Source organism: Tamandua tetradactyla, chromosome 11 (assembly GCF_023851605.1).
Source record: "Tamandua tetradactyla isolate mTamTet1 chromosome 11, mTamTet1.pri, whole genome shotgun sequence".
NCBI classification, from domain to species: Eukaryota; Metazoa; Chordata; class Mammalia; order Pilosa; family Myrmecophagidae; genus Tamandua; species Tamandua tetradactyla.
The window spans coordinates 24,081,277-24,106,886 of NC_135337.1; the positions used below are offsets into that span (position 1 = coordinate 24,081,277).

At 35.8% G+C, this 25,610-nt stretch overlaps 1 protein-coding gene across 19 annotated transcripts in view; it reads left to right on the top strand.

Annotated features, from left to right (window-relative positions):
* The window catches only part of PLPPR5 (phospholipid phosphatase related 5), a 413,822-nt gene that overhangs the window by 126,642 nt on the left and 261,570 nt on the right, over nucleotides 1-25,610 (top strand). For 12 of the 19 annotated variants that reach the window (XR_013159284.1, XR_013159281.1, XR_013159282.1 and 9 more), the window contains one exon: nucleotides 22,986-23,060. Coding sequence is in view for 12 of the 19 variants with exons in the window: in XM_077120160.1 (XP_076976275.1) it covers nucleotides 22,992-23,060 (69 nt within the window). In the remaining 7 variants the exon portion in view is untranslated. Of the gene's footprint in view, nucleotides 1-5,483; nucleotides 5,874-18,027; nucleotides 18,186-22,985; nucleotides 23,061-25,404; nucleotides 25,520-25,610 lie in introns of those variants that run through there. The other 7 variants (XM_077120155.1, XM_077120156.1, XM_077120167.1 and 4 more) reach the window with 5 other exon arrangements.

Consider the following 25,610-nt stretch of genomic DNA (forward strand, 5'->3'; position numbering starts at 1 on the left):
GAAATCACATATTGGATAAAGGTTTCATATCTTGTATACATAAAGAAATCATATAACTCAACAATAAAAGAACAAACAACCCAATTATAAAATGGGCTAAAGATATGAATAGACAATTTTCCAAAGAGCGAATACAGATGGCTAAAAAGCACATGAAGAGATGCTTATTTTCATTAGTTATACTGGAAGTACAGCTCAAGACTACAATTAGATATCACCTCACACCTTTAAAAATAGCTGCTATTAAACAAACAGGAAGCTACAAATGCTGGAGAGGATCTGGAGATTTCCACTACTGATGGGAATGCATGATGGTACTGCACCTATAGAAGAAAACTAAATATGGAGTTGCCCTACAACCCGGCAATACCAATACTAAGTATATACCCAAGAGAGCTGAAAGCAGTGATACAAACAGCTATATGTATGCTGATGTTCATAGCAGCATTAGTCACAATTACCAAAATATGGAAACAATCAAAGGGCCCATCAACAGACAGGTGGATAAACAAACTGTGGTACATACATATGATGGAATATTATGCAGCAGTAAAACAAAATGTGGTCCTGAAGCACGTGACAACGTGGATGAACCGTGAGGACATAACGCTGAGTGAAATGAGTCAGACACAGAAGGATCGATACTGAATAATTTTGTTTTTATGACCTGGGTAAAGGTAAACTCAGAGACTTATAATGAAGATTTGGGGGGACCTAGAGATACACAGACTCTAAACAGTTAGCTAATGAGGTTGAACTTAAGTCTAAGGAAATGCACAGAAATAAAGGCAGCTCATTAGTGGGTCTACAAGTGATATTGCCATATTGAAGGTGAACATGATTGAAAAGGGTTGCATAGAGCCATGTATCCCACCAACTAACACCACAAATATAAATAACTTCTTGCATGAACTATTTCAAAGGTATGAATCTTGTACAAAAGTAAATAATTTGGGGGTATGGGGGAAACTGCTATGCATGCTGTGGTCTGTGTTTCACAAGAAGACATCAACAGTACCACGACAATATCAGGGATAAATAATTGAGGAGAAAGGACAAGAGTTAAGGGGAAATTTTGATTTTCTATTTGGTAAGGCTGTGTTTATTAGTTATTTTTCCCTTGGGAGCAATGAAAATTGTCTAAAATTGAGAGTGTTGATAATTATACAAGTAAGTAAGGATAATGTGAGACACTGACTGTTGATTTTGGACATTATATGTGGTGCCCTATGGGTGGAGGTGGCTGAAGGACACATTGACTGAGAAGTAGAATGGTGAAGTGTGGTGGATGCATATGATCGAATACATCTTCTGTGCAGCTCCACAAAGGAACGAAGTCGTGAAGCATGCGATGAGATGAATGAAACTGGGGGACATTGTGTGATGCAACATATCCAGAAACAAAAGAACAAATATTTTATAGTCTCTTTTAGAAAATACTTATAAGGGATTTGGGGCTTAAATTGTAAGCTCTTATTGCAGTCACATTTAATCTGGAGCTGTAATTTGTTATTTTTACATTTTGAAATGCTGTGCTATATACATATAACCTGACATTTCCGTGACAATTTTGTGTACCTGTGTGACATCTATGACTCAGAGTAGGGGTTCTGCAGATCTGAAAGTCAACATTGCCACATACAATAACTGTTAAAGAAACCAAAAAAGAAATCAGGCTTCCATTAGAGATAAATGTGAAGCCAATTGGGTCAGAACTAAGGTAAATCAGAACATAAGGATAAAGAGGACCTTGTCCGTATTTTAGAACTTTAACTACTGTATGAGGCCAAAGGAAGAGAGGCTTATTGTGTCTAAAACTTAAATTTTCTGTAGCACATAATCTAACTCAACCTGTCTGGATAGCTCATTAAGCAACCCAAATACATGGAACCCAGAATGGGAATGAGAGCTTATAATTTTGTATAGTTTAATGTAATGCCCCAATACATCCCAGAGTATGTTCAGCAGATAATTAAAAACTATTCACAAAGTCCCTTGAGAGAGTGGAGAAAATATATGGAACTATTAAGATTTACCATGAGGGAAACCCCTGATACTGTCTCAAGCATTAGGGACTCCCATGTCAATAGGCCAAGCCATTGATCTTGAGGCTTGTTCTTGTGAAGGTTATTTATGTAGCAGAGAATCTAAACCTATCTATAGCTATGCGTAAGAGTTACCTTCAGATGACCTCTTTTGTTGCTCAGGTGTGACCACTCTCTCTCTCTCTAAGCCCAACTCTGCAAGTAAAATCATTACCCTCCCTACCACATGGAACATGACATCCAGGGGTGAATGTCTCCCTGATAACATGGGATATGAATTCCAGGGATGAGTCTGGCCCTTGCACCATGGGATCAACAATGCATTTCTGACCAAAAGGGGGAAAAGAAATGTAACAAATAAGGTATTAGAGAGTTCAAATAGAATTGAGAGGTAATTCTGGAGGCTACTCTTAGGCAAGCTTCAGCTAGACATTGCTATTTATCATGGTTTGCCAAATCCCAACCAAAACCATTCCTATCAACCCTAAATAGCACCTAGAGCTCTATCTGAGATTCTACAAAGGTTCCATACACTTTGATTACTTTCTAGAACCTACAACAGCAAATGGTTTCCTAGGTCAGATTAGTCCTGAAACCTAGAAGGGCCAGTCTCTCCAAGAATATCAGCTGGTTCTATCCCCCTATCCTATATTATCAACAGCTCCTTCCAACATGAGAAAGTTAGAATGGACACAGCCCCAAAGCCTGAAAGATTGGGAGAAGGAGGCATTATAATAGAGAAGAAAGAATTTAACAAATGAGTATGACTGCTGAATCATTATGGTGATTTTTTTAGTCTCTGGTGTCTTGGAGCAGCTAGAAGGAAAAGCCTAAAATTGTGGAACTGTAACCCATACCAAACTCTGAAATCTATTATATAGCTACTTGTCACAATATACTTTGAAATGTGGTGTGTTTTTTTTTGTATATATGTCATCTTTCACAGTAAAAATGTTTACGAAAAAACAGACCATTTGGAAGATTCTTTTAGCCTATAACAGTGTAGACCCCCAATAAGGCAATTACCTCCTCTGTCCTCACAGATCTTACAATTTCCACTCCAATAGTGGGGAAAAAGGAATAAAAACCAAATGCAACCAGTGGGAAGGGAAAAAATACTGGCCCAAATGTCTAGGGTGAGCTGTCTTCTTATCTTGGGCAGCTACAGGAGCCTGAATCCAAAGTACCTTACCAACTGTGTGTTTGGAAAAACATCCTTGTGTAGGAAGTATACGGAATCCAGAAAGAGAAAGAGAAAGCAATGGCTGGAAATTCTTTGAAAAATTATCTTCCCTGGCCTTATTCTATACCAGGCCATGGGATGAGGTACATCTAAAAGAGAAACGTGGGGCTTTAATATTAATCAATTTCCCCTTTGAAAAAAATCCATAATTTATACTGTAGTATTCCTTTTTCTCTTCCTCGTTTCTATTTTATCTTTAATCTTTTTTATTTCTGTATTCAAGAAAGGCATGCTAAATTTTTCTATTACTGAGTTGGCCTTCAATCACTTTAATTCTACTGTATATGACCTCCACTTTAAATATAAATCACTCTTTTTTTTAGCATTTTAAAGTTATTCTAGCCTACTTGCATTCGCTTAGCAATCATTCATGAAATTTTAATTTATTTTATTACACTGAGATTGGATCTTGACCAATTCAAACTGAGAGACAAAATAGATGCATTGGGAAATTACTTGAGATTTAATAATGACAAATTAATGTTACTTGAAACTAATGTTATTTGTAAAAATTACAATATCTAAATTTTGATGTATATTTGGATAAGGAGTATTGTAATTTATACTCCCTGTTGTCTCAATGTGATACTTCCACAATACAAAAATACTGAGTGGGAAAAAGAAAGTCTTTAAAATGTTATGAGACATGCAAAATCAAATAAGAAGTCTGAAAACAATATTTAGGGAAATACTAGCAAAAATGCAAGGGATAAATTAATCTGAGTAAGAGTATTTATCAGAGACAAAAAAAATAACACTAATCTTAAGATTCAAAGTGTTGAGCAATATAACTTAAAAAAGACCCACATTGAGGTATATACCCCTGAATTTTTTCAAGTCAGGTATAAAATGAATATTCTAAAAACCTATAAGAAGAGAAAAGAATAAAACAGACTCTGTAAAGAGAAGTGAAAAATTGAATGACATCATGTTTTCAGCAGCCACACTAGATGATAAAAAACAATAAGACATTTGCATCAATTCAGAAAAAGAACTAAAAAGACACCAGAAAAAGAAATAAAATGGAAAAAAAAGAGATTATACATACCATACCCCCTACCCCTCCCTTTCATTAGGGTTCTAAGAAATGATCATGATGATGAATATGCAACTATGTGATGATATTGTGAATTACAGATTATATATGTAGAAGGGAATGATCATATGTTAAGAATGTTTTTGCTCATTTATTGTTAATTTTTTAATAAATAAATAAAAAACAATGAGACATGCCTCACTGAAATAACTTTAGAATAGAAGAAAAATGAAGCGCACATGAAAGTGGACTTAAATTTTTTCTCTAACCCCTTAGCGAAGCTTCAGTTGTGAAAAGATATTTTCAGTGAAAGCACTAATGAAGTAACTTTTCTGTTTAAAAAGTGGATAAACTTCCCTCTTTTTGTTGAGTGTGTCATGCAGCACATGGTTTTACAGATAATATATGGGCAGCATCTCAGGTGGAAGATAAACACCCGAGAGACTTAGAGTACAGGGGAGGGAAATTGAGAGCTGCTGAATCTCAAGACCCATTCTCAGTTGCTGTGAATCAGAATGTAGGGAGTGGGCAAGAAAATATTTCCATAGACTTTCATTTATTTATTGAACTTATCATAAATGCATTAGCAAACTCATAAAAGTTTTAAATATACCAAAAAAAAAAGTTTTAAATATCCCAAACCAAGATGACATATCCCTATGAGATGGATAGGGATAAGACTGTGATAGAACACATAGGAAGATGATCAAGAAAGCCAGAGCATCTCCAAGTTTTTCTGGAGTCAAGGAATCTGTGCAGAGTTTCTGTTAGCACCCTCGATAGTACCATAGTTGTCATTTACACTTAATATAATGTGTTGTGAGCTTGCTGACTCATAGCGTATTTGCATTGAAGAAGTAATAAAAAATAGGCACAAAATGCCAAGGACTTACCTTTGAGTGATGAGATTATGAAACATTTTTGCTTTCTTCTTTACATTTTAAAGAGAATTAAAAACTTTTGTGATCAGAAAATATGAAGTTTTTTCCCAATTGATAAAATAGAAATTAGAGCTGTTTTAATAATAGCAAAACTGTGCTATGTAAATTCAGGCTGTCATCGTGAACATTCTACTTCATATAGTCAGAGGAAATAAGACCTCCAGTTTAGAACCAGAAAAAGCTGAAATGATCAGTAGCTTTTTTTTTTTCCTTTGCAGAGTGACCTAGCCTAAGTTCATCTCACAATTTCTGCTTGTTTTGAGAGAAAAAAAGAAAACAACAGCTGTGAAAGCATTTACATGACCAGGGTTCGGAAATATACAGTGAGACTTCCTGATTCACTAAAGGAAGTTCCTAAAGCACCCACTGTGTGCTGCTGGATATCAGCCATACTATTCTACTTTTTAGGTTGGGCTTTTGAATTTCACCCAGCATCTAAAGACATTCCTGGTGTCTGCCTATGCAAACAACAACAACAACAAATCTAAAGGCAGCTTGAGTTTCCAACATTGTGTTTGCTAAATTCTCAGATTCTAAATTGAGATTTGAGAAGCACAACTTGTTAGTAGGAGCCTGGATCTTCAGTTGCCTTATCATGGGCACTAGACTCTGTGCACTTGAACTCATCACTTACGCCAGAAATAAGGTTCTTCTTTTTATTTGTTTAACCTAGTGTTATTGTGTTATTTTGGGTCTCTGTTACTGAAGCTGAAAAGTATCTTAGACAAAGCTCTTGTATTTAAATTGATGGAGTAACCAGGTTACATTCTTTTTCCTGGGATGATCAGTTTAAATATTTTTGCCTTATTAGAAAAATCACTATAAAATCAGTAGCATTTTATCTGCTTTTCCATCACCTGTCAAAAAGCTAACACATTCACTTAAGATTTAAATACCTCATTATTTAAAAGTCAAAGAGCGTGAGGAAGAGGGAACTTTTTCAACCTTAGGTTATTTCTTCTCTCCTTTGGTTTTCGTGAGAAAATGTGGCATATAAAATACTAGTAAATTACTGTGGGTTGGTGAAAAGATAATCCAGCCAAAAACTCCCTGAAATCAGATGAAATCATTATGACGTTACCCTAAGGCATCTAAGGTTATTGGAGTTATTGAAGATTTTAATATCTTCCCACAAAATTCTTCAATGGTGGTTGTAACCCATAGCTATTTTCTTCTAGAGGGTAAGTTCATATTTATGCCGTACTTGAGACACAAAAGGGCAATTACTGAAAATCAGTTAATATACAAAATGGTATTAAAGCAATACATAAGTGGTAATAAAATGTAGAATAATATTGTAGGGTTTCCTGGCAATAATAGAATAACATTAGTAAAATACTATCCTATTAATCTTGTCTTAAAAGCATTATATGAATTTTTCTACTATATTCACATGCTTGAAGTAAAGAATAATATTACAAAAGCTGTAATAAGGTCCAATCCCCTCTCAATTTTTTTCAGTAATGATGAATGGATGTGGTAAAGTTAAGTCAAATTTCTCTTCATCCCTAAATAATTTCTAATGGGATACATTATTTGGTTTAAAGGATAAAGCTGCATATTTACCTTCATAATTATGTTTTTCTGAGACTAATGTTAACGTTAATTAGCATTCCATTTGCACCCACGAGGAAAATCACTCTAGAATTTAAATGGGCCACTGTTAAGCCATATTCAAATTAAATAGAATTTTCTATGTATATTATTTTCCATGTAGAAAGTGTTTAAACTTCCCCTTGATGGAAAATAAAACTTTCAAAACAACTAACATTGAAATAGTTCTTTCAATTTTTCTGAGGTATTTTGAGGCAATGTAGTAATTTGTCCAAGATGTGACCGCTAGTAACAGTTCTAAAGACTCTAAGCTAAAGATCTTTTTTCACCACAAAATTGTTACCTACATACCCACTAGCCCCAAATCTATATATTAAATGATCACTGAATCTGAAAAAAAAAAAAGCACCCAGACCCCTGTCTAACACCTTGGTAGCTATTGTTGAGGAAATATAGTTTCCTTTTTTCCCTATCACATAGATCTCAAAAGGAATTTCCAATAGACAGGAGATTACAACCCATCATTTCTGTTGGGATGTGAAGTCTGGAGTACAAGAGCCCATATTCATAGCCTGTTTAGAGTACACAATATTTTATAAAGTCTTCTTTATATACAATATTTCATTTGATCCTCAAAGTAAACCCGTGTGGTCAATGAAATTATTATTCTCATGAAATAGATGAGAAAGTTGAGGATTGCAAGAGCTTAATGATCTCCAAAGATTACACATTAACTGATAAAGCCAAGACTTAAGCACGATCCTCACACACAAGTTGACCTACGAAGAATTAACTACCTTCATTTTCCCTCCCTCCCCACTGCCTCTCTTTTTTCCTCCCTCCCATCCTTTCTTTCTTTCTTCTTTCCTCTTCTCTTTGATTTTTTTAGTTCTTTCTTTTGTTCTGGGTCATTTTTATTAGGTGCTAATAGAGAATGAAGATTGATCTTTAATGATACATATGTTGCACTAAATAGAATTGCACAAATCAGTGTAGTTTTGACCTACAACAGTAGCAATTTCATATGGTTCAATCAAGAAATTATCCAGTCAGCACTGAGTTTCCTACTTGTGTCTCTATTGCACTCTTCCGCTTGATATATACTTCCACGTCTGCATCTCGTCTGACACCGTTGGAACCTCATCATTTGTCAGTCGGTTGTACACTTCATGATACCAATCAGGGACAAAACAGGAAAGGTCAGGGCAGACATGGCTGTGTGAGTGTTAGAGAATGAATAAGTGCGTGGGTCATGAGCAAAAAATAAAGCAAAATAACGATTTTTAAGATTAACTTCTCTATGATTCATTTCCACTAAGAGGTCCATAAGGATTTGTCATTTATTGCTAGGAATTTCCCTTCCCAGGATGGATAATATTTTTTTCCTTATTAGAGAAGTTGTGAGTTTACAGAACAATCATGCATAAAACACAGGATTTCCATATGTCACCTTATTATTAATACCTTGCATTGATGTGGAACATTTCTTACAATTGATGAAAGCACATTTTTATGATTGTACTATGAACTATAGTCCATGGTTTGACTTAGGGTTCACTGCTTATGTAGTGCAGTTCCATGGATATTTTTTACATTTTTTATTGTTACTATACCTACAACTTAATATTTCTACTATTAGCTACATCCAGATATGTATTTTAGTATTGTTAATTCTGTTCACAATGTTGTGCTACCACGACAACCATCCATTACCAAAGTATTTCCATGGTTACAAATTGGAACCCTGTCTATTTTAAGCCTAAACTTCCCATTCCCTATCCCTACCCCATCCCCTGGTTCTGATTCTAGGAGTTTGATTATTCTACCTATTTCATATCAATGAGTTCATGCAATATTTGTTCTTTTGTGTCTGGCTTATTTCACTCAATATAATGTTTTCAAGGTCCATCCATATTGTTCACATATTAAAATTTCATTCCTTTTTAGAGCTGAGTAATATTCCATTGTAAGCATATTTCACATACTGTTTATTCAATCACTGGTTGACGAACACTTGGGGAGCTTCAACCTTTTGGCAGTTGTGAATAATGCTGCTATGATCATCAGTGTGTAAATAGATGTTTGAGCCCTGTTTTCAATTCTTTTGGGTATGTACCTAGTAGTGGGATTGTGAGGTCATTTGGTAATTCTATACTCAACCATCTGAAGAACAAACAAACTGTCTTCCACAGTGACAGCACCATTTTCATTGTCACCAGCAGTGACTTAGTGTTCCTATTTCTCTGCGTCCTCTCCAATACTTATAATTTTCCTTTGTTCAATAGCAGCCATTCTAATGAATGTGAAATGGCATCTCCGTGTGGTTTTGGATTGCATTTCCCTGATGACTAATGAGGTTGAACATCTTTTCACATGCTTTTTCCATTTGCATATCTTCTTTTGAGAGACGTCTATTAAAGTCTTTTGCTCATTTTTAAATTGGGTTCCTTGGTTTTTGTTTTTAAGTTGAAGGATTTCTTTATATATTATGTATATTAAGCCCTTACTGGATATGTGGTTTCCAAATATTTTCTCCTTTGTGTAGGTTATCATTTTACTTCCATGCTAAAGTCCTTTGAGGCACAAAACGACTTTGATTTTATTTATTTATTTATTATTTTTAAAACTTTTAAAAATTGTATAGTATAACATATACACAAAGCAAAGAAATAAAAAAGCAATAGTTTTCAAAGAACTCTTCAAAAAGTGGTTACGGGATAGATCTCAGAGTTTGTCATGAGCTACTATATGATCCTCTCTTATTTTTCTTTCTAGCTGCTCCAGAATGTAAGAGGCCAGAGGGCTTAAATACTTTTTCATCATCACAACTGACTCTTTTTTCCTTCTTTTTTGCGAACAATAACATATGTACAAAAGAGCTATAAATTTCCAAGCACAGCACCACAATTATTTGTAGAACATATTTCATACTTTGACATGGGTTAAAATTTCACAATTTTAGGTTCTTACTTCTAGCTGCTCTAAAACACTGGAGACTAAAAGAGATATCATTTTAATGATTCAGCATTCATGTTTATTTGTTAAGTCCTATCTTCTATGTAAAATTCCACCATCACCTTTGATCTTTCGATACCTCTCATTAGGGTTCTTTGGGCTATGGCAATTCTAAATTTTTGATATTGGAAGTGTCTGTCACTAGTATGGGGTAGGAAGATGAAACTATCTGATGTTCTGGAGAGGATGGGCTATGAGTCAGGACTTATCTGGACCAGGGACCCATCTGGAGGTTATAGGTTTTGGGTAAATTACTCTAGTGCCAGGAACCCTTGTGGAATCTTATAAATTGCCCTACATGTTCTTTAGGATTGGCTAGAATGGTCCTGGGTGGGAATTGGCAGGTTATAATAGATAGCAAGGTCTACTTGAAGCTTGTTAAGAGCAACCTCCAGAGAAGTCTCTCAACTCTATTTGAACTCTCTCTGCCACTGATTCTTTATTAGTAACACTTCTTTTCCCCCATTTGCTCAGGATATAAATGTTAGTCCCACGGTGCCAGGTCTGGATTCATCCCTGGGAGTCCTCTCCCACATTGCCAGGAAGACTTTCACCCCTGGATGTCATCTCCCACAGGGGGGAGGTCAGTGATTTCACTTGCAGAGTTGGGCTTAGAGAGAATGAGACCACATCTGAGGAACAACAGAGGTCCTCCAGAAGTAATTCTTATGCATGTCTATAGGTAGTGTAAGCTTCTATGCTTTCTACATAAGCTTCACAAGAGTAAATCTCATGATTGAGGGCATAGCCTATTGATTTAGGTGTCCCTAAAGTTTGACACAGTATCAGGGGATTCTCTGATGGTAAGGTTTAATAGTTTCATAGTCTTTCTCCCTACCCTCAGGGGACTTTGCCAATACTTTTTGATTATCTGGTTAATATACTCTAGGATGTTTTCAGACACTGCAATAATCTGTACAGGATTAAAGGACCTCTGGATTAAAGGACCTCTTTCTCATTCTGTGCTCTCTGTGTTTCAGTTGTTCAAATGAGCTATACAGATAGGTTGAATTAGATTTTATGCACTACAAAAAACTTCAGTTCCCGATCAAATAAACCTCTCTTCCATTGGTCTCAGAGAGTATGTGTGGCTCTAAAATATAGACACTGTCTTCCTTACCCCTATGTTCTGAACTACTTTAACCCCAACCTGTTCAGCTTTGTTCTTATCTCTAAATAACAGGTTATATATATAAAACAACCTCTCAAAATCCAGAAATAACAATCACCACTCCGGATTTAATGTGTCTGCTATAAAAGCTTATAATCTAGGCCCCTGTTTTCTTATAAGGACTTTAATTTTGATGAGATCTTATTTATTTATTTTTCCTTTTTTTGCTTGTACTTTGGATGTACCTTCTCAGAAAACATCAGCTAACATAAGGTCCTAAAGGTGCTTCCCTACATTTTCTTCCATGAATTTGACAGTTCTGGTTCTTATATTTAGCCTTTTGATACATTTTGAATAGATTTTTTAATAAGATATGAGGTCTGATTGTTCATTGCCTATATATACTACTTATAGGGGTTGTTGTTCTTACATCTGACTACTTTGCTGAATTTGTTTATTAGCTTTAGGAACTTTTATTGTGGATATTTCAGAATTTTCTCTATGTAGAATCATGTCATCTGAAAGTAGGGAAGGTTTTACTTCTTTCCATATTTGATAACTTTTACTTTTTCTTGCCTATATAGCTCAGGCAAGAATGTCCAGTGCACTGTTGAATAACAGTGGAGACAGTGGGCATCAGTGTCTTGCTCCTGGTCTTACAGGGAAAGATTTCTTTCTTTCTTCATCAAGTAGGATGTTAGATGTAGGTTTCTCATATATGCCCTCCATCATGTTCAGAAAGCTTCCTTCTATTCCCAGTGTTCTAAGTTGTTTTTTTTTAAATTAAGAATAGGTGCTGACACGTGGGACAGAAATCCTAGAATGAGCTGAGACTCAGCATCAAGGGATTGAGAAAACCTTCTCAACTGAAGGGAGGAAGAGAGAAATGAGACAAAATAAAATGTCAGTGGCTGAGAGATTCCAAACAGAGTCGAGAGGTTATCCTGCAGGTTATTCTTATGCATTATATAGATATCAGCTTCTTAGTTAAGGTGTAACAGAGAGGTTGGTGGGAACTGCCTGAAAATGTAGAGCTGTGTTCCAGTAGCCATGATTCTTGATGATGATAGTATAATGATATAGCTTTCATAATGTGACTGTGTGATTGTGAAAACCTTGTGTCTGATACTCGTTTTATCTACCTTGTCAACAGACGAATAGAACATATGGAATAAAAATAAATAATAGGGGGAACAAGTGTTAAAATAAATTTAGTTTGAAATGCTAGTGATCAATGAAAAGGAGGGGTAAGGGGTATGGTATGTATATTTTTTTTTCTGTTTTCATTTTATTTTTCTGTTGACTTTTTATTTCTTTTTCTGAATTGATACAAATGTTCTAAGAAATGATCATGATGATGAATATGCAACTATGTGATGATATTATGAATTACTGATTATCTATGTAGAACAGAATGATAATATATTAAGAATGTTTTTGCTTCTTTCTTGTAATTTTTTTTAAAAATTCAAAAATTAATTTAAAAATTTTTAAAAAATGGGTGCTGTCAAAAGGAAAGCTAGAAGTGAAAACATGGGAATGTATAACACAGTGAATCTTTTGGTGGATGATGACTGTGACTAACATTGCAAATATAAAAAAAGTTCTTTTAGGAACTAGAATAAATATAAACAGTATTATAAGAGATAGTAGTACAGGGGTATTTGGGAGAAAACACACCTATTGCAAACTATGGAATATAATCAACAGTAATGTCTTAATATTCTTTCAGCCACCATAACAAATGTGCCACATTAATACTAGGGGAGAACTATAGGGAAAGATAAGGCATACAGGATACTTTAGGTTTTCTTTTATATTTTTATTTTATCCTACTACTATTTTTTTTAAGAGTAATGAAAATGCACTAAAATTGATTGTGATGATGATTGCACAATTATGTGATGATACTGGTAGCCATTGATGATATACTTTGGATGGATTGTATGGTGTGTGAATATATCTCAAATGTTAAAATTGCATTTGAAAAACTTTTAAAAATAATCAGATCTGGTTTTTATCAAATGGCATTAAGTGAGGTGTTCATGTGTTTCTTTGCCCTTATTCTGTTAATGTGGTGTATTTCATTAATTTATTTTCTTATGTTGAACCACCCTTGTATACCAGAGATAAATCCTACTTGACACAGGTGTATACTTCTTTTAACATGCCATTATATTTGCTTTGTTAGTATTCTGTATTCATAAGGGATATTGGTCTGTAACTCTCTTTTCCTGTGGTATCCTTATCTGGCTTTGGTATAAGAGTAATGTTGGCCTTGAAGAATGAGTTAGGTAGTGTTCTCTCCTCTTCAATTTTTGAAAGAAGAGTTAGAACAGAATTGGAGTTAAATTTTCATGGAGTGTTGGGTAAAATTTCCTTGTGAAACCACTTGGTCCTAAGCGTACCTTTGTTGGAAGGTTTTTGATGACTGATTCAATTTCCTTACTAGTAATTGCTTTGCGAAGGTCTTCTTTTCTTCTTGAGTCAGTGTAAGTATTTTGTGTGTTTTTAACACTGTCTATTTCCTCTAAGTTATCTAATTTATTGGCATACACTTGTTCATAGTATCCTCTTATATTCTTCTTTATTTCAGCATCATCAACAGGATGTTCCTTTTCTATTTCTGATTTTCATTATTTGAATCCTTTTCCTTTTTTTCTTTGTCAGCCTAGTTTAACGTTTGTCAATTTTGTTGATCTTTTCAAAGAAACAACTTTTGGTTTTGTTGGTTCTCTCTTTTTTCTATCTATGTTATTTATATCTAATTTTTGTTCTTTCCTTCCTTCTGCTCAATTTGAGTTTACTTTGATCTTCTTTTTTTCTAGTTCTTCTAATTTTGAGGCTAGTTTTCTGATATTAAGTATTTCTATTATTTTAATGTAAGCATTTATAACTATAAATTTCCCCCTCAGCACTGACTGTGCTGTAACATTAACGTTTGATATATTGTATTATCATTTCCACTCACCTCAAGGTATTTCCTAATTTCCCTTGTGATACCTTCTTTAACCATTGGTTGTTTAAGAGTATGTTGTTTAATTTCCATATTTTTGTGAATTTTTAACTTCTTCCTCTGTTATTGATTTGAAGTTTCTATGCATTATAGTCAGAGAAGACACATTGTATGTTTTCAATAATTTTTAATTTTCTGAGACTTTCTCTAGGATAGACTTTTTCTATCCTGGAGAATGATTCATGTGCACTAGAGAAGAATGTTTATTCTGATGCTGTAGGGTGAAGTATTTTATATATGTATGTTAGGTCTAGCTGGTTTGGAGTATCATTCAAGTCTTCTATTTCTTTGTTGATCTTCTAATAGATGTTCTATCCATTATTGAAATTAGTGCATTAAAATCTCCTACTATTAATGTGGAACCATCAATCTCTCTCTTCAAAGCTGTCATTATTTGCTTCACATATTTTGGGGGTCTGCTATTAAGTGCATATATGTTTATAATTGGTATATCTTCTTGTTGAATTGAGCCCCTTATCAATATATATAATGGCCATCTTTTTACTCTTAACTAGCTTTGACTTAAAGTCTATTTTACTGATACTACTTTACCCCCATTCTACTTTGGTTATTACTTGTTGGCATAGTTTTTTCCATCTTTTACTTTCAGCCTATTTGTATCACTGAATTTAAGGTGAGTCTGTTGCAGACATCAAATAGTTGGGTTATACTTTTAGATATTCGGCCAATCTCTGCTTTTTTGTCTATAGAGTTGAATCTATTTACATTAAAAATAACTACTGATGATGCAGAATTTCTTCTGCCATTTTGCTATGTAGTCTTTATAAGTCATATCTTTTTTGTCCCTTAATTCTTCCATTAATGCTTGACTTCATATTTATTAGATTTGGGGGGTTGTACCATATTTAATGACGTCTCTATTCTATCTGGATGTATTTTCATATATTTTCCTTGCTATTACCATAGGGTTAAAAGTTAACATCTGTGCCAGTTTGAAAGAATTTATGTACCCTAGAAAAGGCATGCTTAATCCTAATCCGATCCTGTGGGAGCAACTATTTCTTTTAAACCCTATCTAGCACTGTATGTTGGAAATTTGATTAGATTATCTCCATGGACATGTGACTCACCCAATTGTGCTTATTAACCGTTGATTAGAGGGAGATGTGACTCCACCCATTCCAGAATGGGTCTTGACTACTTTAATGGGATTCTTAAAAGAGGAAACATTTTGGAGAGAGCTACAAGAACCACAAAAGACCACACAGCCAGAGACCCTTGGAGATGAAGAAGGAAAACACCCCCAGTGGAGCTTCATGAAACAAGAAGCCTGGAGAGAAAGCTACCAGACATCGCCATGTTCATCATGTGCCTTTCCAGTTGAGAGAGAAACCCTGAACTTCATCGGCTTTTCTTGGGTGAAGGCAACCTCTTGTTTGGTGCCTTAATTTGGATATTTTGTAGACTTGCTTTAATTTGGACATTTCCAAAGTCTTAGAACTGTAAATTTGCACATGATAAAGTCCCCCTTTTAAAAGCCCTTCTGTTTCTTGTATATTGCATTCTGGCAGCTAGCAAACTAGAACAACATCCTAAATATATAACAGTCATATTTGGTTTGATAATACTTGACTTCAATAGCATATGCATACACTTTTCCTATTTCCCTCCTTTCCCTTCCACCTTTTTTTGCACTTGTTACAACTTGTATCTTTGTACATTGTATGTCTAAAACCATATATTTATCATTATTTTTTATGCATTTCCATTTTACACACCTGTATTAAGTAAGAAGTGGTATTGCATACCAAGCAATACAGTACAGTAATACTGGCATTTCTAATTACTCAAATGGCTATTTTTACTGAAGGTCTTTATTTCTTTATACCTCTTTGCACTACTGTCTACTGTCCTCTACTTTCTGCCTAAAGAATTACCTTTGGCATTGCTTGTAGGGCAGGTCTATGATGATGAACAGCCTCACCTTTTGTTTATCTGGGAATGTCTTAATCTCCTCCTCATTTTTGAAAAAAAGTGAATTGTTTTCTCTCAGCACTTTAAGTATTTCAAACCATTGCCTTCCTGACTCCATGTATTCTGATGAGAAATTAGCACTCAACCTAAGTTTTCCTTGAACTTAACATGTTGTTTTTCTCTTGCAGCTTTCGAAACTTCTTCCTTTTACTTTATATTTAATAGTGTGATCAATATATGATGGGGTGTATTTCATGTTGATTCTGTTTGGTATTCTCTGGGCTTCTTGGATGTGCATATGCATATCTTTGCTGAATTTGATAAATCCTCTGTCATTTCTTTGAATAGTCCGTCTTCCCCTTTTTCTCTGTCTTCTCCTTCCAGCACTCCCATAATCTGTATATTTGAGCACTTGCTGGTATCCCAGAGGTGTCCTTGGCTGTTTTTGTTTTTAATATTTCTCTTTTTTTTCCTGCTCCTCAGCCTTACTCTTTTCAAGGGTCTTGCCTGAATCTTATGCCTGTTCCAGTCTTCTCCTGAAAGCCTTTTGAGTATTTTCCATTTTGTTTATTATGGTCTTTAACTCCAGTAATTTTGTTTGTTCCCTTTTTCAAATTTCTATATCTTTCCTGAGAATCTCATATTACTCAATCATTGTTTTCCTGATATTTTAGTTCTTTCTCTGTATTTACCTTTACCCTTTAAGATGATTTTTTAAAGACATTGGTTGGTATATCCGTACTCTTATTCATTGATGTTTTCTGGATTTTTGTCCTCTTCCTTTTGATAAGGGAGACATCATTTCCTGTTTCTTGTTTATCTTGTACTGTTTTGTTGCACACTGTACATTTTGATATTTAAAAATTTCAACTCTTGGATTTATTCCCTGAGATGTCTGTTCCTTGGTTTTGTAAGCAACTGGTGACAAAACAGATGTTACCTATCAGGAAGGTTTGCCCAAGGTAGATGCAATGTGCAGGGCCCTCCCTGTCTTTTCAGAGCCTTGTCTTGTCTAGTTATTGTGTTTGTTAGTTGTTTTGGAGTTGTCCTGTTAACAGGAGTTTGAATACACCCTCCATTTCCCAGAAGAAAGACCTCCCTTTTCCCGGTATTTAAAGTAGGCAAGGCCATTGCCCCAGACTGGCCATCTATATAGTTTCAAACATAGCTATCATTGTCTCAAACTGCTTTCACCTAGAGAACATTATGGGAAGGGGTTCATGCTGGAGGCAAGTTTCCCAAACCAGCCTTTTGTGGCTGAAACAAGGCCAGATACCTATGAAGAGGGTGTAGACAGGCTCCAAAGTGTCCTTGGGAGACAGCAGGAAGGGCACCAAGAGATTCTTCACTGGGTCTCCCAAGCTGAGCTGTTTTCACCTGCCCAGAAAAAAAGCTGTCCTAATGGCCCTGGAAGCCCTTAGGGAGCTTAGCATCTTTAAGTTTCCTCTGCTTCCGCCTTCGTGTGGAAGGCACTGGAACAATGGGCATCCTCAGAGCCAGGACTGCAATAATCTCGTCACTAATCATAAATCGTGATCAGTGATTGTCTGTGCCCACCCTGATTTTAGGGGCAAAGATTTTTATGTCCCTTTCTGTCACCAATGAACTAACCAGGGGCTGGACCCCATGGCAGCCTGCCTCAAAAGTCTGGGATGTGTTCTGGTAAATGCCAGGTAGAGAAATCAATTCCTGGTTTTTACCATAATTTATCAGCGTCTTCATCCAACTCTTCCCTGGATACTATACAGTGTTCTACTGGGCTCTGGAGCTTCAAAATAGTTGTTTCAGTCAGTTCTTGCCTGTGTAATATTTGTTCTGGCAACAATATTTGGAAGAACCAAATCCTGGAGCTTCCTACCCAGTCATCTTTTCACAATCTGGATAATATTTCTTTACAAAGGGAAAAAAAAACCCTCATCCTGACTGTTGTTCTCCAGTGACTCCAATGAATTGTTATCTAATGTTATCCATTGAATCCAATAAATGACTGCTAATACATTAGCTTTCTAGTGCTGCATAAAAAATTACCCCAAGACTTAGCAACTTATGACAATACCCAATTATTATCTCACAGTTTAAATTGGCTTGGAATCTGGGAGGAGTTTAGCTGAGTATTTCTGGCTCAGGGTCTCTCATATGGTTACTGTCAGGATGTCAGCAGGAGCCTTGGTTATCTGAAGATTTGGTTGAGGATGGAGGATGTACTATTAGCAGGAAGCCAGGGTTCTTTGCCACGTGCTTTTTCTCACAGAATGGAAGCTTCAGGCTCGGTGATCCAAGGGAGTGTAAGTAAGCAGGAGGTCACAGTGCTTCTTATCATCCAGTCTTCAAAGTCACATGACTTCACTTCTTCTATATTAGGGAAGAGTCAGCCCACCCCACACTTAAGGGGAAGGTGAACAGTCTCCTTCTACTTAAAGAAAGAGCATCAAAGAAATTGCGGTCCTTTTCTAAAACCAGCACAATGCATGTATATATTGTCAAGAAGTATCAGATTCAGAAAGATTCCATGACTTTCCAACAGCAATTAAAGTTCAAGCACAGAGATTTTTAGACCTTAACTTTGTACATAAGATATGACTGAATGCAATACATGAGATAAATATGCATTAAATATTCTGAAAAATAGTCCAACAAAACCAAACATTTCAGCAGAAATTTGTCTGGACTTATTTAAACAAGCAAAATATTTTGGTTTAAAACATTGCAGACATAAGACGGTCCAGGCAGCATGGTTAGGTCACCAGTTGCTCCGTGTTACAGTCCTTGTCCATTTCTGACTTAATTTAAATCCAAAAGAACTGATAGCTTATGCAGAATTCAAATAAAATTGGCACATATGTATTAGTTTTATGAGAAGTATGATTAAATCACGTGCAAAAGCTATCAAAAGATTTTCCTTGGATAATCATCGCTCCAGCTCTCCATCGGACAGCACCAAGAGCTGAAGGATTATTTATCATTTTAAAAGGAGGATTCTGGCAACTTGTACCATGCTCTCAAAATGCTTAAACTGAAGTTTGAAATATGCCATTGTAGTATTAATCATTATTTTCCTTCTAGTTTAATAAACATCACATTTATCTTTTCATTGTTCACTATACATTTTAAATTCCAAAAGATTATCTTGTTATATTTGGAGAGAGAGAAGGGAGAATAGTGTGAAAACAGCTGCTCTGAATAGCACAGACTGGCTCAATGCTTGACTCTTAGCAGGCATCTAAGGCTAGGTGACTGTCCCCACAGACAAAGTCACGACTGAAATTTGAGGTGGAGTCATCAGATTCTCTCTCTCTCTCTGTCTCCCCCACCCTCTTCTCTCATGCTTAAACTTGGGGGACCTCATTTAATGTGTTTTTCATTATTATCAATTAGGAATATTCTCCAATGGTCGGAACTAATTCATGGTCAGCTCTGGTTTTCTCCAGGGTTTGCATGAAGGGTCTTTGTAGGAAGAGGAGAAACCTTTCCATCTTTTCCGCACTCCACCTTCACCCTCTTGCTGGCAAGATGGCTTTCTTAAATGTGGTGCTGGCAAAGAAAACCCAAAGCCTGGCTAGTTTCTGTTGTGTCAGCTACACACATGGGAAAAATCTCACATCCACTTCCCTGACAAACAGTGGGCGTGCTGGCAACTTTTCTGCTACCTCATTTTCTCAGCTCTTCCATTTCTACTCAAGACTGTAGTGAAAGTATCAGAGTAAAACTGAAAACACATATGGGTCCCCAAAATAAATAATTTGAATACACAAGTGTCACTACACAGATCTCTTAATATGCACAGAAATTAAAATACATACATGTACACACAGGCTCACACATCTATTGAAAGTGTAAAGAAACGTCATTAATGGAATTCAATAAGATCACTGCATATAATGAGTCTCTAATAATGTAATATTGTATTTGATTCTTCTCTTAGTCTGTAGGAGCTGCTATTACAAATGCCATACAATGGATTGCTTAAGCAACAAGCATTTATTGTCTCAAAGTTTCAGAGTCTAGAAGTTCAGCATCAAGGTTTGGCAAGGCAATGCTTTCTCCCAGCAGTCTGTAGATTTCTGGTGCTGACTTGCCACAATCCTTGGGGTTCCTTGGCTTGTTTCTCTGCTCCTGTCTCATGGCAATTTCTCTGTTTGCCTGCTGTATTGGTTTCCACTGACTTCCAGCTTCTGGCTCCTCTTTATAAGGTTTCCAGTAAAAAGGATTAAGATCCACTTTAATTTAGTTGGGCCACACCTTAACAATAACATCTTCAAAGGGACCTATTTACAAATGGGTTTGTTCTAGTTTGCTAGCTGCTAGAATGCAACATACAAGAAATGGAATGGCTTTTAAAAGGGGGAATTTAATGAGTTGCTGGTTTACAGTTCTAAGGCCGAGAAAATGTCCCAATTAAAACAAGTCTAAAGCAATGTCCAATCAAAGGCATCCAGGGAAAGAGACCTTGGTTCAAGAAGGCCGATGAAGTTCAGGGTTTCTCTCTCAAGTGAGAAGGCACATGGCGAACACAGTCAGGGCTTCTCTCTCAGCTGGAAGGGCACATGGTGAATACGGTGTCGTCATCTGCTAGTTTTCTCTCCTGGCTTCTGGTTTTATGAAGCTCCCCGGGAGGTGTTTTCCTTCTTCATCTCCAAAGGTGCTGGCTTGTGGACTCTCTGCATCTCATGGTTACATTGTTCTGCTCTCTCTGAATCTCTCATTCTCCAAAATATTTCCTCTTTTATAGGACTCCAATAAACCTATCAAGACCCACCCAAATGGGTGGAGACATTTTGTCCCCTAATCCAGTTCAACAATCATTCTTGACTAAATCACATCATCCAGGGAGATGATCTCATTACAGTTTCAAACATACAGTATTGAATAGAGATTATTCTACCTTTATGAAATGATATTTTGATTAAAACATGGCTTTTCTTAGGGGGCATACTTCCTTTCAAACCAGCACAGGGTTCAAACCCACGAGAACATGGATTAAGATTAAGAACATGTCTTCTGAAGGAATCAATCCACCACAATCCTAAATCCTTGAAAAAGGCAATTTCTGTTACATATTTGCATCAATTTCTTTGCTTTTACAATAACTGCATTATTGTATCACAGCACTGAACACCTTCTAAACTAAAGATGTAGTTGGAAATTATCTTTGGTGAAGAGAATATAGTTAATAAAATTTTTATAATTTTGAAATAATATTCTTATTCCATTTAAGCTTTTTATCCATGACCTTGCCTTAAATTACTGGATATTCTAGTTACCTAGACTGCTCAAGCAAATACCATGAGATGGCTCAGTTTAAACAATAGCGATTTATTTGCTCATTGTTTGAGGTTGAGAAAAAGTCCAAATCAAGACTCATGATCATTCTGGTGCTGGCTGCTGGCAAACCCTGATTCCTGTCACATGTCAAGGCACATGTAGCATCTTCCGGTCTCCTCTTGTCTTCCAGGTTCAGTTGATTTCAGCTCCTGGCTGCATCCTCTGTGGCTTTCTCTCTCCGTCAGAGTTTCATTCTTATAAAGGACTCCAGTAATAAAATGAAGCCCCATCGTTTACACTTTAACTGAAATATCCTCATCAAAAAAGCCTACTTACAATGGATTTGGACCTTTAGGAATGGATTAAATTTAAGAATATGTTTTTCTGGGATACATACAGCTTCAAACCACTACTCTGGATTTTTCACATAACATCTTATTATGTGACTAAACTACTTCTGTTTTCATGACTAAATGACTCCTGATTTATATTTAAAGTGGAGAAAAGTCAATGGGGCATTAGAAAGTGGGGCAGGAGGCAGGAACTATTCTTCATTGTGTTTAAGGCTGTCCTGTGCATTCTAACATGCAGCATCCCTGGCTCTTCTCCCAAATTACCAAAAAATTAACCAGTTATGACAACACAATCCTCCTACACAAATTTCCAAATAGCCCCTGAAGGGAAGCGCTCTACTGAAAATTACTGAACTATAGAGAAAGTGGTGGGCAGGTTGATTTGGCTTTCCCTCCTTGTAGTGAGGAGCCAAACCAACTGCTGCATTAACAGAGCTTAAATAATAAGAGACACAGCCCCTTTGGGCCTGGCCTTCATAGAGAATGGGCAAAAATGACACTTCATCACCACTTCAGCTTTGCCTAAAGAAGACTTTAACACTTTTGATATTTCTTTTGTCTTTAATGAATTGTAGCTTCATAATTATTTGTATGTATATTATTCCCTTCTAATGATTTCAAATAAATATCTAATTTTAATTCTGTGGGGTCTTCTGGTTTTACCCCATTTATCTGAAGGAGCACCAACTATTTATTTGTGGTTTGTTTTTCTTTCCACAAGGATCATAATAAAAACCTATTAATTGATGATTTTGCATTGATGATTCACCATTTTGACACATATACCTAATCGGGTGTTTTGGTTTTTTTTCACTTTTTTTGTTGTATGATATATATATATACAAACTAATCAGGAGGTTTTTATAACTAGGAACGTTTTATTTTGTAAATTTTCCAAACTTGGTGGCAGGGATAATGTTGAAGCTCTTTGGAATTTGAACTCCTGCTATAGCTTAAAGTTCAGTACGTCTTCCTCCTTCCCCATACTCCTGGGGACAGGCGTACATTTGGGAAGGGTTATTGATGAATGTTCATTGACAAGAGGTCATCTAAGGAAATGCTTAATATTGTTATGGGGAATGGGACGAGTGTTGGCAGAGCTGGAGGGGAGAAGGACGGCTGTGTACCCAGTGACCTTCCTACACTATTTCCATGGTCAAAACCCTCATCTCTTCAATGGATATAGTCATGTGATAGACATCTGATTGTGTCTGCAGCAGAGTGGAGGTGGAAAGCCTGCTCATCTCTCAAGCTAGCGATTGCATCTATAAACAAAGGATCCTGGTGAGCTGTATGTACAAATGGGAGTTACTGATGAATTTAGACATTTTAACCAGTAACAGTATGAAAGTGTCACATCCTGGTAGAGACAAAGCTAACTTTGTAATGAGAATTTATTGAGTTTCCACAGAATATGTAGCCATGGACAAAACAGATTTCAAAAACAGTGTATTCTTTCATGCTATTCCAACAGGAAAACATGTTTCCAAATCATCAAAGCCGAGATTTTAAGAACAGCAAAAATTTCCCTTGCTTCGTCTTTGCAGAGGTAAGAAAACTTTGGATATTCACAATCAGAAAATGTATTGTCAAATAAATGTGCTATGCCTTCAGTAATTACTCAGCATATATTGAGACTTGAATTATAGAAATCAATAATATGTGGGAATTTCATCTTGTTTCTTCTGAAATGTTTCATGGTTATGCTGTTTATGAACAATGGTGCCATATTTATGTCATACACAAATACCTTTCTAGATCCTGAGTTACAGTTTTATTACCTCACTGATGTATTTCCCTCTCTTTTCCCCTAATATCCACCTCTCTTTCCAGATGCTCTTCCTTATCCCAGGACCTCTCAGCCTTGTGGCTGAGGAACTCCATAGTGTTGATTTTATCCATTGGTTAATATATCTTTGTCTCAACCCAAATTAGACAGGAAGCCCTAGGTTTAATGTCACATATTTCAGGAACTTCTGTCTCTCTTTCTCTCTTTGGATCACCATTACTCATATGTATTCGTTTCTACCACCTCATTTTGCTTTTCTCACCTTTCTTCCCATCTACCATAAAAAGATATATGTGCCTATCTTTCAGTGTCATTGCATCATTATAAAGAAGTTAGTGTGATGGGAGGTTAGAGTACAACTCCAAGATTATTGTATTTCAGAAGCCAACTGTGCACTCCCATGAAAGAGCTCATGACAGCAGTAGAGATTTATGTGAATTTGGATGAACCTTTATTCATATATGAAGCTTTATTCATATTCAACTTTTAGCCTTTCTGAATTGGCTTTGCATATAGAACAAATCCATAAGGTGTCAATACAAAGATGAAGTGAAACTCTACTGACACCTGTTTGGCCAGCCCAAACTGCAATTGTATATTTACAGTTTTAATTGTCTACATAATATAAGAAATATCACAAGTACATTTCTACGGTGACTTCATCTTTATCATATACATATAATTTCCATTTTATTACAAACTAAACTACAATTTTAATTAAGCCAGAAATTGTAAATTGGTAATAGGTTCTTCCCACAATGGTTTTAAAAAGATTATAGTTTAGTACTTAGACATTACAATAGCTTTCTTGGAGTCAGCCTCCTTTCTTATAACTGTAATGTGGTTTTCTAATATACTTTATATATATTTAGGGAAATTGTTTAAATGGAGAGGAAGAGTACTAGGATATTAGGGGAGAGCGGATAGTGAAATCCCCTTTGAAACTTATCATTTAAAAATATGCTAAAAACTTCAGGCCTCTGAGGGATAAAATTCCTCTCAGAAAATAAGTTCTGAAAAAACTTGGTAAAAATACAGAGGCAAGCTGAAATTAAGCATCTTTATCCTTGGCATGAATGATATTTACTTAAAAATAACTAAATTGAAAAATGATGAACTAGAAACAAAGCTTTATTTACAATTAAGTGGAAAGATATGTAACATGTTATTTCTACTATTTAAAAATTTTCTGACTTGGAAAAGAAAGATCATGGCAGTAGGAATAATTTGAAAACTCTAACTAGTCTACAAGTAAAATAGGCAGAAGCTTCTAGGCTGCTAAATAGGACTGGCAATGGGAAGCACAGATATAAGAGTATTTTGCTATTTAAAGCTCTCAAGATTAGATAGAAAGAAAATTGAAGCACAGCAGGATAAATGACAAATCCTAATGCCAAATCACGCTTTCCTTTAAACTGAAGCAATTCAGATGTTTGGGGGAGCAATGGATGTTCTTTAGAAGGATTCTAACAACGGAAAAAAATGCTTTAGGGTGAACTGGGGACAGGTGCTAAATTATCTGTGGAGTAAATCCAGGAAAAGAGACAGATTGAAAAGATTTGAGACTGAAGGGAGAAGACAGGAATGGTGACTAGGTGTTACATTTCTTTAAATTATCATTAAATGCTATTTTATCTGATGTTAATATATGACAGAGTTTTAGTCTATCAATTTACTTTATTAGGTGATATTCACTTGAGCCTCAATAGACTAAACTGGAGGCTGGATTAAAAGGGTTTTGTGTAGCACCCATCAATTTACTAGAATTTCTAGCTGATAGGGAAAAAGTAAGGCATGTCCCCCCTCCCCACAATTTCACCAACATCCTCCACTATACTCTGGATTAGTGTGATGATTTGAAGCTGGATGTACCCACGAGAATCTCATGTTCTTAAATCTAATCCATTCCTGTGGGTGCTATTGTAGGTGGGACATTTTGGTTAGGGTGTTTTCGTTGAGGTATGTCCCAGGTGGGTCTTAATCCTCTTACTGAATTCCCATATAAGAAATGAAATTCAGAGAAGCTGAAAGACTAAAGCCAGGGAAGCTAAGAGAGAAAAGCCTCCACCCTCGTACTCATGGCACAACTCTTGTCCTTGAACAGGCTGGAATGCTGATTTCCATATTCCTTACAGTTTGCTTCAGCCAACTCTGTCTCAAACCAGAAAGACAAAACCAGCCATCCTTGCTGACCGCCCACTGTATTTCCCCCTAACCATCACCCTTTGTTTTCCTTTAAAATAGAAATGACTTTAGTTTTTCCAGTTTTAAAGTAATAAATGTTCTTTTGGTTTAAAAATAAATTTTATA